The sequence below is a fragment of the Eptesicus fuscus genome, chromosome 6, assembly GCF_027574615.1.
Source record: "Eptesicus fuscus isolate TK198812 chromosome 6, DD_ASM_mEF_20220401, whole genome shotgun sequence".
Classification (NCBI taxonomy): domain Eukaryota; kingdom Metazoa; phylum Chordata; class Mammalia; order Chiroptera; family Vespertilionidae; genus Eptesicus; species Eptesicus fuscus.
The window spans coordinates 32,849,690-32,864,682 of NC_072478.1; the positions used below are offsets into that span (position 1 = coordinate 32,849,690).

General features: G+C 43.9%; 1 protein-coding gene across 2 annotated transcripts in view; it reads right to left on the reverse strand.

Moving 5' to 3' along the window:
- Nucleotides 1–7,153, reverse strand: part of KIF13B (kinesin family member 13B) — a 197,370-nt gene extending 190,217 nt beyond the window's left edge. For both annotated transcript variants that reach the window (XM_054717618.1, XM_028159381.2), the window contains exon 1: nt 7,015–7,153. In XM_054717618.1, coding sequence (XP_054573593.1) covers nt 7,015–7,069 — 55 coding nt within the window. In that variant the 5' untranslated portion in view covers nt 7,070–7,153. The remainder of the gene's footprint in view (nt 1–7,014) is intronic.
- Between the last annotated feature and the right edge of the window lie 7,840 nt (nt 7,154–14,993).

Sequence of the window (14,993 nt, forward strand, 5' to 3'; positions counted from 1 at the left end):
ATATGGCAACCATCATTTTGTTCTCTGTATCTATGTTTGTTTCTGTCGAGTTTGTTGGTTGATTTTGTAAGTGAAATCATGTGGTATTTGTCATTCTCTGACTTATTGAAAAGGGAACCCTCTCGTGCACTGTTGGTGGGATTGTAAACTGGTGCAGCCACTATGGAAAAACAGTATGGAGTTCCTCAAAAAATTAAAAATAGCCCTAGCTGGTTTGGCTCAGTGGATAAAGCGTTGGCCTGCGACTGAAGGGTCCTGGGTTCGTTTTCAGTCAAGGGCACATGCCTGGGTTACAGGCTCGATCCCCAGTCAGGGTCATGCAGGAGGCAACTGGTCAATGATTCTCTCTCTCTCTCTCTCTCTCTCTCCCTCTACCTTCCTATCTGAAATTAATAAAAATATATTTAAAAAATTAAAAATAGAGCTAACTTATGACCCAGCAATTCCTCTTCTGGGTATTTATCCAAAGAAATCGAAAACACTAATTCAAAAATATATACGTGCCCCTAGGTTCATTGAAGCATTATTTACAATAGCCAAGATATGAGAGCAACCTCAGTTTTGTCTCTAATTCACGACTGCTTGCTTGGTTTTGACCGGCCTCCTTACTTTTCCGATTCACATGCTTCATTTTCATCATGCGCTCTTAAATTTTGCCCAGCTATATCCTGAATCAGTCATCTACCCAAGCTTGCAATCTTGCCCTGAGATCTGGCAATCTTTCTCTTTCATGCTTCTGTCTGAGACCCACACGAAGTTCTAAAAAGCTAAATTAGAGCACATGGACCAGCTACCCTAAACCCACACTTCTGGGCCTACCTAGTGTCAGGGCTCCCTGTAATTTCACCCTGCCTTTCTAATCTCATCCTTCTCTAGTCAACCTCACAGAACCCTCCTTTCTGGCAGGCTAAGCTTGTCTCTGCTGCCTAAACTTGCCTAGCTCATTCCTGTTTTTGTGCCTTTGCTCTCAGGCCATACTTCCTCCTCAAAAACCAATGCTTTCCCCTCCCTCCTATCTTGCAACCATTCCAATCATATGCTCCTTCCTCCAAGTCCAGCCTAAGTTCTCCCTTCCCAGAGAAGACTTCCCTAACCATCCAGCTTCCAAAGATCTTTCACTCATCTAAATTCCTTTATTTCCCTATCACTCACCTGGCACTTAGTTACCTAGCAATCTGCTATAGGTGTTTACCTTTTAATCTTATCTTTTCACAAGACAGTCATTTCCGCATAAGCATGAACCATAAAGCACACTTCAATACTAGACAACACTAAGAGCAAGTTTTTAGGAAATAAAATTCTCCCAAAGAGAATAAGCAATCTCATTTTTTTTCAAGTTTCTTTCTAGCCCTTGCCCATTCCTGTTTATATTTTATATAATAACTAGAGGCCCAGTGCATGAAATTCGTGCACGGGTGTGTGGGGGGGGGGTTCCCTCAGCCTGGCCTGCACCCTCTCTAATCCGGGACCCCTCGGGGGATGTCCGACTGCCTCTTGAAATCCGGGGCCACTGGCTCCTAACCACCCGCCTGCCTGCCTGCCTGCCTGATCGCCCCTAACCCCTCTGCCTGCCTGCCTGATCACCCCTAACCACCTCTGCCTGCCTGCCTGATTGCCCCTAACTGCTCCCCTAACAGCCTGATCACCCCTAACTGCTCCCCTGCTGGCCTGATCGTCCCTAACCAACTCTGCCTCGCCCCACACCCGGGACCCAGGATTCCCTCCTCCGGCCAATCGCAGGCACCCGGGATCCAGGGCTTCCCTCCCTCTGGCTGGCTGCAGGCACCCAGGACCCAGGCTGGCTTTGCCCAGGCTGGCCACAGCCACAGGCGCCCAGGACCACAGGGCAGGCGGCTTGTCCCTCTTCTGGGCTGTAGCCCCAGCCTCTGGCGCCCAGGACCACAGAGCGGGCAGCTTGTCCCTCTCCTGCACCGCAGGTGCAGGCTCAGCTATTGGCACCCGAGACCACGGGGCATGCAGCTTGTCCCTCTCCCGGGCTGTGGGCACAGGTGCAGCTGCTGGAACCCGGGACTGTGGGGCGGGTGGCTTGTCCCTCTCCCAGGCCACAGCCTGGCTGGTCCCCATTCCTCTCTCCCCAGTGTTGAGTGTCTGAGCAGTTCCAGCGCAAGGGTGTGAGGGAGTGATGACCATTTGCATATTAGCTCTTTATTATATAGGATAATCATAATAGTAGATTCAATAGTAGATTACCATAATAGATTCAAACAGTTACACATACCATATTATATTCTGCTTTTACTTCTAACATAGAAAACAGTCTTCCTTGTAAATGGTTTTAATTTTCATCGTTTTTAATCTATACTAATAAAAGGGTAATATGCTAATTAGACCAGATCGACTGGACATCTTCTGGTCTTCCAGTCCTCCTTCCAGACAAAGCCATGGTGGCAGGGGCTGAGGCAGAGATGGTTAGGGGCAATCAGGCCGGCAGGCAGAGGGATTAAGGGTGATCAGGCTGGCAGGAGAGGGAGGTTAGGGGTGATTAGGCCAGCAGGGGAGCAGTTAGGGGGCGATCAGGCCAGCAGGGGAGGGTGGTTAGGGCAATCAGGCCTGAAGGGGAGGGCAGTTAGGGGCAATCAGGCCAGCAGGCAGAGGGGTTAGGGGTGATCAGGCTGGCAGGGGAGGGTGGTTAGGGGTGATCAGGCTGGCAGGGGAGGGCGGTTAGGGGCGATCATGGCCAGCAGGCCAGAGTGTTAGGGGCGATCAGGCCAGCAGGCAGAGGGGTTAGGGGCGATCAGGAAGGCAGGCAGAGGTGGTTAGAGGCAATCAGGCCGGCAGGCAGAGGGGTTAGGGGTGATCAGGCAGGCAGGCAGAGGTGGTTAGGGGCGATCAGGCAGGCAGGCAGAGTGGTTAGGGGTGATTAGGCAGGCAGGCAGGTGAGTGGTTAGGAGCCAGATTGTGAGAGGGATGTCTGACTGCCGGTTTGGGCCTAAACCAGCAGTCAGACATCCCCCAGGGTTCCCGGATTGGAGAGGATACAGGCCGGGCTGAGGGACGCCCCCCCATGCATGAATTTTGTGCACCAGGCCTCTAGTAGCTTTATAATAGTCTTTCCATGTATACTAGATAGTAATTTACTTATGCATTAACCTCTACTAGATATCACATTCTTCTTTATGTTTTTCACTGTATCAAGTACTATAAAATGTGAAGTAAAACCCTTGAGAAATGCCTGATGAAATAAGTATATATTGTCCATACTTGCTAACACCTGCAATATAACCTATTTCACTGTTTTTCTCCCCAGCTAAATTTCTAGTGTAATTTCTGATTTCACCACCTTAGGCTAGGTAGACAGCAAAGGTATTTTCCAAATACTTTTTATATAGATTTATTAAATTTTGGTAGTTGATCTTACACATATTTATATATGAGCAGCCCTTTGAGGAAAGGTAATAAGATCCCATAATATACAATATAATATAAGCTACACATGTAGCAGGCACTCAATAAGTATCAAATCTCTTTTAAACCACCTAAAGTTATAAAAGATCAAATTCCTGAACAGGAGAGTGTCACTGATCTAGCTAGTACCATCAATTATGCTTGTAAAACTTTCAGTTCATTTAATAATTAGATTGATTAATAATGTATGAATGGGTGTTCTTTACAGTATATAGAAGAACACAACCAGAGTTACCTGGCGAGTTGTACGAGTCTAAAAGATAACATAGAAAACAAACAATATTTGCAAATAGAACTAACTTCAAGAGCTTATGACAAAACAAGTCTATCCTTTTTCTTTGGCTTAGGTTCATATTTCAAATGAATAAAAGTAAAATTAAAACTGTAAAATTACATATGCATGTGAACACAAAGTGGAATGAAAATAAGAAAACACAAGAGTGTGAGTTGTCAAGATGGAAGGATGTCAGAGACTTTCCTTTTTATGTTTTGTTAGTATAACGTTAAATGTGTAACAAGAACGATTTTCCAGACAAAAGCATATTCATTAAGGGGACGGGGGCGGGCTATAAGGGGTCAATGGGAGAAGAAAAAAGAGACATATGTAATACTTTCAACAATAAAGATTTTTTTAAAAGCATATTCATTAACTATTACAACTCTTGCTATTTAATTTAGCAAAAATGACTGAAACACTCTTATTCCACATGATAAATGTGAAGTAATAAGCCAACTAACTACCTCAACACCTAAGCATAATCTAGTGTACTATAAGTGAAGAACTTAATAGTACACTAGAGCCTCTTGCAAATTTCAGATTTTCCTCAAACAGTAGCTAATGTGATTCCAAATATCAAAATCTGTACAGTAAAACTACAGCATCCCAGTAACCAACCCATTCTCATCTTATTCTTATTTGTGAAGTCATTTCTGAGGTTGACCCTACACTAATATATTAAGAGAGAAACAATTATGACTAAAAGTTTACTATTTGTCATAATTATATACTATTACTTAATACATTAATTTTCCCAAAAGTAATAATTGGTCAAAGCAATAGGATTCATTTCAAAATTACTCGAAAGGAATATGGTTTTGTTTTAGTCTTTTCAAACAAACTCTAGATAGAAGTTTAAATATCACTGACTTTAAAATTGCATTACATTGCATTCCATAAAAACCTCTAGATTTATGTGGACAACTACTTAGTGACAAAATAGAAATAGAATCAATTTTAATTATCTGTGGTAATCACTGAAAAAAGAAGTCCATGTGCTTTCAGGAACTATAAGACCATGTAAGTGAAGGCACTGAATGAGGTAGTTTATCTCAAATAAGGCACTTCTATTTACATGATAATGGACCCATATTTAAACATTAATTTAAAAATGCGTTCAGCCAAAGGAAAAGCTAACATCCATTCCATAACTAAAATGATTATTCTATCAAAACTCAGATACTGATAATTATTACAATTTAACTAATGACAATTTATAAGTAAAAAGATAGTACTTCCCTCAAAAACTAAAACGGGGAGTGGGGTGGGGGGTTGGGGAGAGAATTCTACCTGAGATAGGTCTTTTGTGGTGGTTGGTTAACTGCCTCTTTTTAGCACTGACATTTCCAAGTTTTTCATGAAAAAGAAATTTTAAGAATGTGCTAAAGTCATCCTTTCAGAATCAAATCCCAGATCAGTTGTGTTTTATGTGGCTTGGTTTTTGTTTTTGTTTTTTAAGTTTTTCCTAATCATTGTGATGGTAATAAATTTAAGGTGAATTTAAATCAAGATGCCTGAACAAGGAACAGAAGCTTTTGAAAACTTTCAGAGTTCCTCTAAGTTCTTTCATTTTCTCAGAGCATGGAACTAGTGAGGTCAAGACTAAACTAGTTTGAGTTATTAGGGAAAAATTCTTCTTTGTCACATGACAATCTTAAGCTGACCTAGCAGGAACAGAAGGAATCACCAACTCCAACAGAAGGTGTAACTTCCAGAGAAGAGATAAACCAACTCCCATGAGAAGGACAAACCAAACAAAGTATAGATTAACTGACAGAGCTATATGTAATATCTCACTATACACAAAAGATAGCAAAGAAAAAGGAAAACTGAAAAACAACTCATGATTCTTACACAGACTTAAACAACACTTATGAGCAAAGAAGTGGCAAGAACTATTTAGAACAGCGATTTTCAACCTTTTTCAGCTCATGGCACACATAAACTAATTACTAGAATTCTGTGGCACACTAAAAAATATATATTATTTTTTGCTTATATGACCAAAAAGAAATGATAGGACTTCCCTCAAAAACTAAATTTTGATTCATCCACACCAGACGGCTATTGTGTTGGCTGTTGTCATTTCTTTGACAATCTAAGAGAAAATAGGTCAGTGCCCCTGACTAAACAGTCAGGTATTGCATGTTTTAAAAATTCTTGTAGCACACAGGTTGACAATCGCTGACTTAAAATACGACTCTGAAACATACAAATGATTCTGATTAGTTAAGAGTCTTGAAAAGACTCTCCTGGGATTATAATAGTGACACCCACCCACCCACCCCCAATAATATAACCTTATACAGAAAGTGTTTTGAAATATATTATCTCATTTAAAGTAACTTGCCCAGTCACACTGCTAGTTAAGTATTAAAGCCAAGACCCAGCCCACCTCCCCCTCAGACTTGGAGTGGGGGTTCTCTCCACGCCATCTGACTGTCTGAAGAGGATTTAAATGTACTTGGTTTATCTGCTTTCTCCACCCTCCCTGCAGATTGGAGAGAATGTCTGAAAGATACAATTTCACAAGAATCTTGGCACTTTAAACTATTGTTGAGAGATGAGCAATATGACTTCAAGCAAAAACAAAACTTTCTCAACAGTCAGAAAATGTGGGAGTAGGGAGACGTCTCTTTTACCCAACTTCAAAGTATTTCCAACTCTGTATGACCGTCCAGGGTAAAGGAATAGACAGTTGAAAAAGCAAGACGAGCAATGTTTGCACTTGAGTGCTTTCTCAGGAGGAGTAGACCACACTCCCTGCCATTTTTCCTGCCGCGAGCCACCAAAGTGCAGGGTTAGGGCGACTGGGCCGGTGACGTGGGGCTTCGGGGTGCCTGGCTGTCCGGCCTGGCCGGAGGGGTGAGACCGAAGGGGCGGGGGCCGCACTGACAGCTGGCAAGGAGACAGCGGGGACCCGCGAGGCAAGGGCCCAGGGGAAGGGGTGGGGGAAGGAGGAAGGGAGCCCGGGGCGAGGGACTAGGGCGCCCTCCTGGAAGGGCAGGGGGAAGCGAGAGGGCGAGAGGGCGAAAGGGCGCGGGGCGGGGCGGACGCGCCGGCGGAAGGGGCAGCGGACCGGGACGTGGGGCCCTCGGCGCCCCGGGACGCGGTGCAGACGAGGGGAGGGGCGTCCCGTACAGGCGGGGCGCGCGTGGAGGACCAGGTTTCGGGGTGCGCGGGCCGCCCTCCAGCCCGGATGCGGACTCCAGGGGCGGGGCAGCGGGACCCCACAGGGCGGCCGCCGCGAAGGGGCGCACCAGGCACCTGCCGCCTCTGCTGAGGCGGCCCCGGGCGGGCTCGGTTCTCACCTCTTCGGTTCATGGGCCGGATCCGGACGGCCACTTTCACTTTGGAGTCTCCCATCCTGCCGCCACCGCCGAGACTCTCGCTCGGCTTCCGTCTGCCGTGGCCACCGGGCAACTCTTCGGGGCTGACCCGGCGGTAGGGGGCTGCGGCAGGAGGGGCGGGGCCTGAATAGGGGCGGGGCCTGGGCAGGGGCGGGACCTGAGCAGGGGCGGGGCAGGCCGCTGGGCTCTGGGCGCGCCCCCTCTGCATGACGGGATTTGTAGTCCCTGCGGGTGGTCGTGGCTGGCTGGGAGAACTCTGAGCGCTTGGCTCACAAGAGACCTTGCAGATGCCCCTCTGCTTCTACACCATTCTTGTTCTCATAAACTGTCAATGAGCTGATACCTCATGTGAGAACAAATAGCTAAGTAATTGACATTGGAGACCCTGCAACCTCTTCAGATTCATTACCTGCCAATTTAGTGTTTGATTCCTGGCTCAAATTATTTCTTCTGCCTAGATTGCCCTCCAGGCCTTGTTTACCAAAACCATCCTTCAAGACAAGTCAAAAGTTCCCTCCTCTGGATGTCTTGATAGTATGTATTAAAGTATATACCACTCCACCCCCTGCCTCCCTTCCAGTCTAGACCTTGGTCTCTGGAACCAATCTGAGTTCAAATCCAATTTCCAACTGTGTCACTTCACACAAGTGATTTGACTGATCTGTGTTTGTTGTTTCATGTGTTAAATGAAGACAGTAGGATTGTTGTGCGTTTTAAATGAGTTAATGCATGTATAGCTCTTAAAACCTACCTGGCACACAAAAAAAAAAAAAGTGCTCAATAAATGTTAGCCATTATTTTTTCTCTGTTATAGCATTTATGCTGCAACTATTTATGTCTCTCGTATAGTGTATTTCTTAAAACCATATCTCATTTATATGTATAGTCTAGCCTGCAATAGAAAACCACACTAAAATTAGTTCTTTTTTATTGATTTTTTTAAGAGAGAGAGAAACATCAATCTGTTGTTCCACTTATTAATGAATTCATTGGTTGATTCTTGTATGTGCCCTGACTCAGGATCAAACCTAAAACCCACAACCCTGGAGTAACCTGACGCTCTAACTAACTGAGCTACCCAGCCAGGGCTAAAATTAGTTCTTTTTCTTTAGTTCTGTTTTGGTGTTTTTTTTAATCCTCACCTGAGGGTATGTTTATTGTTTGTTTGTTTTTTAGAGAGGGAGGGAAGCTGAGAGAGAGAGAGAGAGAGAGAGAGAAGAGAGAAACATCCATGTGAGAGAGAAACATTGATCGGCTGCCTCCCAAACATGCCCCAAATAGGGATGGAACCCGAAACCTAAGTATGTCCCTGACAACTGAGCCACCCAGCTAGGGCTAAAATATTTCTTTATTAAGCTATTAAAAAAACCACAGTCTCTTAATCATCCACTATGGAATTTTTTGGTCAAGCAACAGTTATGTGTCCAATAGGCCCTCTCCATTCTCCCATAGAAAGAAGAGGCAAGCTACATAATAAAAACCCTTCCTCTTCTCTTCCCCAAAGAAGTCCCTGCCCTCCCCCAATATCTTTTCTTTTCTAATAGCTCCCTTGTCCCACCCTTTTTCCTATAAAATCCTTCTATTTTGTACAACTCAGAGCTCCCTTCTGTTTGCTAGAATCACTTAGATTTTCACATTTACTCAGTTGATTTTTTTTTTTTAACAGAGACTGTTAACTGGTGGTCTGGGGCAAGATCTGGACTGCAAATGTGTTCTATTTGGCCCAACAGTATTGACCAATGCCTAGAAATCAGGAGATTTTCATATAAATACTGGGCCTATATTACATATTGTAAGTGTAGATTGGGATTGAGAAGCAGTGGCCACCTTTAGAAGAGGCAGTTCTCTCCAGTTCACCATAGCCCCATCCAGTCTGCTTTACCACTCACCTGTCTAGATCCGACGGGTTTATGACGCCTGGTTGGATATGTTTACATGAAAGTACAGAACTCAGAACCATTTTACAGATAAATGAATACAGAAAGCTGGTAAGATTTGCCCTTTAACCAACCACCCCACTGTTGAAAGAGCTTCAACACAAGCAAAGTTGTCAAAAGGGTTAAAAACACCTTTAAGAGGAATGTAATTCTGACACATACCACAACATGGATAAACCTTGAAAACATAATGCTAAATGAAATAAGTCAAACACATAAAAACAAACACTGTATGATTCCACTTTATATAAGGTACCTGGAGTAGTGAAATTCATAGAGACAGAAAGTAGAATGGCGGTTGCCAGGGGCTGGGGATAGAGGAATGAAGAATTAGTGTTTAAAGGGCACATATTTTATATGTACTTGATTTGAGAGAGAGAGTGAAAAACACATTGACTTGTTCCACTTATTTATACATTCATTGTTTGATTCTTGTATGTGCCCGGATCCGGGATTGAACTCACAACCTTGGCATATGGATCTATCAGGCCAGTGCCTAAAGGGTACAGAGTTCCTTCCTCTTTCTTTCTTGCTTTCTTTCTTTCTTCCTTTCTTTCTTGCTTTCTTTTTCTTCCTTCCTTTTTTTCTTTCTGATTTTCACAGCCCAAACAAATAAAATGAGAACCAACTAAGAATTGCTTTTTAATTTTATCAAGGAGAGTCTTTAAAAACTTAATGCAAACAACAATTGATATCTACTATCACCATCATTCATTTTTTTTAAAAGAAATATGTTTTGCCCTAACCGGTTTGGCTCAGTGGATAGAGCGTCGGCCTGAGGACTGAAGGGTCCCAGGTTCGATTCCGGTCAAGGGCATGTACCTTGGTTTCGGGCACATCCCCAATAGGGGGTGTGCGGGAGACATCCGATCAATGATTCTCTCTCATTGATGTTTCTAACTCTCTATCCCTCTCCCTTCCTCTCTGTAAAAATCAATAAAATATATTAAAAAGAAATATGTTTTTATATTGAAATTGTTTGCTTGATGATTTCTACTGCCCTTTTGCTCTTATTTATAAGCGTTGAAAAAAAAAACTCTTCTCTTGGTTCCTGGGCATCCATTCTTTACTTTCTCTTCTTAAAGACTTGTTCTGGTGATAGCTGTAATCTAGCTTTTAAACAGAAGCAAGGCAGGCAGAAAAAGAGAAGCTACACAGTTTCTATGGGAACATTGTATTTAAATTTAAGCTCAAATTTCAGAGAGGAGAAAGCCCCGAAGGAGTTGAAGGAGGGGGCATATAATAGGGAAGAGGTGAGGACTTTCTCTAAAGTTCCAAAACCAGCTGAGCGCTCCTGGAAACATCTGATTGGAAGAAAATGATAGTAGCTGCCCCAGGGACTGTAGAGAAAAACCCCTTCGGGCTAGCCTCCCTTTTGGCTTCTATTCACACTAATCTCTCCCTTTTGACTTCTGCAATAAAGGTGAGGAGAGAATCCTGAGAGAGAAAGGGCTGAGGTGCCAGTTACAACCTGCAGTCCAGGGGCTTGGAGGCTTTCACACTAGGTAACTGGAACGCTGCCCAGTCTCAGTTGATTTCTCTCTTTTCGACTATTAGAGAGAGAAGAGAAAAAGAACTAGTAAATAAGCCACTCCCTTGGATCTTTGTGTTTGTTTGTTTTTTTTTTATATAAAAAGCAGGTACTTCAGATATCTACTAATATTTATGATGTAGATACTAGTTCAATAGATTCAAGACATTGAAGTCTGTTTAATGTTGATTTTAGCTTTGTTGATCAGAAGTCTTTTGTTTTTTGTTTTTTTTGTCCTGACATTTGGCAAATCTACATATTCTAAAACTGATTTCTAGTTTACTTTTTGTTGCTTTGGGCCACCCTTCATCAGTTTCTGATAGTTCCTGCCCAGGTTAAGGAAGACATCCCGCCCCCCCCCCTTTTTTTTTTTCATAACATCATCATTGACAGAATCATGGTAGCTAACATATCATGATAGCTAGCACTCACTGTGTGCCAGACACTGTCCTAAGCTTTTTACATGAATTTACTCACTTAATCGAACACTAGCTCTATGAAGTGGTTACTATTATTATCCCTATATTGCAGATGGGGAAACTGAGGAGCTGAGCAACTTACTGAAGTGTCACTGGGGGGGCTACTGTGATCCGATCCCACTCCACAATCTTTCGAGATGGGAAGGTCTACGTGCAGATTACTCAACCCATAGGAATTCAGAAAGATCTACTTTTCACCATTCTACTTTCCAACATAGTTTCTAAAATGCCATTATTTTTTTTTTAAAGTGGGAACTGTGCACTAGATTCTATCTTTTGCTTTTCTATAAAGAAGGGAATGAGCCGATCACTTCATCAAGGCCTGAAGATCTCACCAGCATAAATCAGCATTTCCCTGCTTGCCTCAGACTTAGCTTTGGCGAAGCTCTTGGTTTTCCCAATTATAATTGTCTCTTCCTGTCTCCCCAGCTATACTGTGAGCACAAGGAGAGTATCTTTTTCAAATCTCTTTATCTCCAACATCTGGTACAACGCCTGGGACGTAGTAGGGAGGCACTTCATGCATTTGGGGGAATGAAGATATTAACAATAGAGCATCACGATTAACCTCAGACAGATTACATGACTTGCCTCAGGTAAACCACAGGGTTGGGCTGCAAACACTAGTGTGTTTGATTCCAAAAATAGATGCTGTTTCCACAAAGAAGGCCACATCTATGTGTCCTCTCGTGCGTTTGTATGTGAGTATTACCTGTCCTACCTTGTGAACTCCTAGTGGAAGCCTAGGCCTCGGTAATAGCAGTGGCCTATAGCTGTTATTTATCAAGTGCTTATGATGTGCCAGGCATTGTGCCCCGATGTACTAGTATATGATCTCGTTTAATTTTCACAACAATCCCATGAGGCTGGCCCTGTTGTTATGGCCTTTGACAAATGGGCAACTGAAAATCATTGAGGCAAGTTACCTTGCGCACTGGCCTGAGTAAGAGGTTCCTGAATGCAAATCCTGGGTCCCCCTGTGTGCCTTTCCTGGACTGTCAACCGTTACTACTATCTGAACCTGCCTCTTCACATAGTATCTGGTACCCTGCACGCTTTACTGATACTCTTCAGCAGCCACCAACTGGCAGGGCCTCACCGGCACCCTGCCATGATCTAAGACTGTGCCGCCTATGAAATTCGGTAATTCTCATCCACAGCCTCAACCTCATCCAACCTGACTCATTCTCCTTTGCCCAAGTACCAAGCCTCCAGTTCCTCAACTTACCCCTTTTCTCACTCCCGAGCTCATTGATGGATTTATTTCCTTACAACTCTAACCCAAACCTCTCTTTTGACTGTGTTGTCAACATCACTCATGCCCTGTAAATTCCTAAACTTAGGTCATTTCCCTCCTCTCATGCTCCCATATTGGCCAGGAACCCAGCTGGAGGAAGTCACACATCCGGGCACATTGGTGCCTTCACGTATCTGTGGTCTCTGATCTCAGTGTGGTCCGTGGTAGCACTTGAAACCCTCTTTCCTGCTCAGTCCCCTTCCTCAGGGGGCCTTTACCACTCTTTTCAAGACCCCAGCCCAACATGGCCACTCCCAAATCACGCTGCTCCTACCGCACTGCAAAGATCAGGGCTCTCAGGAAAATTCCCTGAACTACCTGTGCCCACACTTTTATCTATGACTCCATTCAGCACCAACTTCTCAACCTTCCCTTCTCCATCAGCCCCTTTCCCTCAGCTGAGAATCTCCCATGGCAAAACAAGAACAGAAGTAAAACTTGAAAAACACAAGCACAACTTTCCCTCAATGCCTAGCCTACTTCTAGCTACCTCCTCCACAGCCACCACAGCCACGCTCCCCCAGATAATAATCCACGCTCACTGTCTTCCCTTCCTCCCCTGTCATCACTCAACCAACTATTAGTTCAATCACGCACTCACCCGCCCTCACTCCTCCAATAAAGCTAGTGGCCAAGTGTACCAACTGACCTTCTCACTGCAAACCCATTTCGGCCCATTTCACTTGGTTTCTCTGTGATATATGGTGTTCTTGACCATCCCCTTCTTGAAGCTTTTGATTCCCTTGCTTCTTATGACATCACTCTGTTCTCCTTGTTTTAATTCATTTATTATCATAGTCAACAAACTTCCCTACCATGTGCTTGGGATACAAAGATAAAAAAAAAGACGTTAAGATGGTCCCTACAGACTAAGAAGTTGGGTTAGATTTCTGGGAATTTTGTAACCTTTTCAAGTTGTTTTGCTGCCTCTTTGTTTGTTTGTCTGTCAGAACAGTATGGGAATCCCCTTTAAAGACAATGCCCTAGAAAAGAGGAGGTTCAGTGTGCCTGGCTTGGGAGATCACGTAGAAAGCAAAGTTAGGGATATTCCACCCCATTCCAGAGCTTGGAGGGAAAGAGGAGACAATAGATGGAGTGGGCAACTAAGAAATAAAAAGTAGAATCAGAAGAATGAAGACAAAGGAAAGAAACACTAGCCTGCATCGAAGAGTAGCTGCAGGAGCCTAAGTTGCAAAAAAGCTCATATGGGGTTCCTTGAAGTTAAAAGCCATACCTCTTGTACCTGCTTGTTCTACACCCATTGCCATCATCTTATTCTAAGCCTTCTCAAGTCTTTGCTTTCAAAGCCTCTGCATGACCCCTCCCCAGAAGATACCTCTGGGCAGAAAGTGTCCATCCATTCTGTGTATGAGACTCACTCTGGGGCCATAGAGTTAGGTTTCTCCTGAAGGGACAAAGCCACAACCTTGTGAGCTTAGGAGGCTGCATGGAATTGGCTTTGACTTTTTAAAGAAATGTAGATGTTTAGCAGAGTCTTCTTAGGTGTTGGAGGTTAAAGATGTCTCCTGAAATGTGCTAGGTAGGGTGGACCCAGGTAAGGCCCTCTTTCCCTGGGACCTGATTTGGAGTGAGACAGGAATTAGGAGCCCCAGAGAGCAAGGTGAACGTCGTAAACTCGATTATTTATATGTATCAGCTTCCTTTGTGTTCTCTTTGTGTTTAGTGAAATTTCGTTAAATTTATGTTTATTTGACCTGTGCTAAGGGGAAGCAAAGGAAGGGACTTTTGCACTGCGCTCTAAAAGGGAAGAAGTCTACCTCTGAGGCCAATGTGGTGAAGGCAGTGGGGGCTGGGGAAAGACCACAAGAGTCAAGTCAGAAGTATAGATTTGAGGTTACTGGGCTCTGCTGCAGGAGAGTCCTCTCTTCATGCTAACCCAACAGCCCCACGGGTTACTTTATCATGGGAGGTGGCGTTCCCTTCTTCCCCAGCACCCCTCTCTGCTCTCTCCCTGGCTCCCGCAGTCTCCCATATCCCACACTTTTGCTTTGGCTACTTTTATTCAAGTTGCTACCTTCCTTAGGATGCCCTCCCTCTGCCAGTTAAAATCTAACCATCAAACCCCATTTTCTCCATAAAGTCATCCTTTACTCACCCTACACACATTACTGTTTCCCCCTCTGGAAACTTTCCTAGCACCGTACCATATTAGCATCAGGTTACAAGCCGACGTAAATAATGCATGTAGGTCCTGTCTTCTCTAATTAGACGGAGGACTCAGTGGCAGGATGATGTGTTCTCATCTTTGGTTTTGCTCACAGTGACGAACACCCAGCTGACACGATCTATATTAGATGACTGAGTTGTTCCAATTTATTTATTTTTTAAATGGATTTTTAGAGCAAGAGGAAGAGGTAGAGAGAGAGAGAGATCAATTTGCTGTTCCACTTTATTTATGCATTTGTTGGTTGGTTCTTGTATGTGTCCTGACCAGGGATCAAACCTGCAACCTTGGTGTATGGGGACAACACGCTAACCAACTGAGCTACTGGTCAGGGCTCAGTTGTTCCGCTTTAAAAGACTCAGAGGTAGAAGAGTCAGGAGAGGAGAGATGCCCTTACGTTCATTATTTTGACTGATAACCTAGACCAGTGGTCGGCAAACTCATTAGTCAACAGAGCCAAATATCAACAGTACAACGATTGAAATTTCTTTTGAGAGCCAAATTTTTTAAA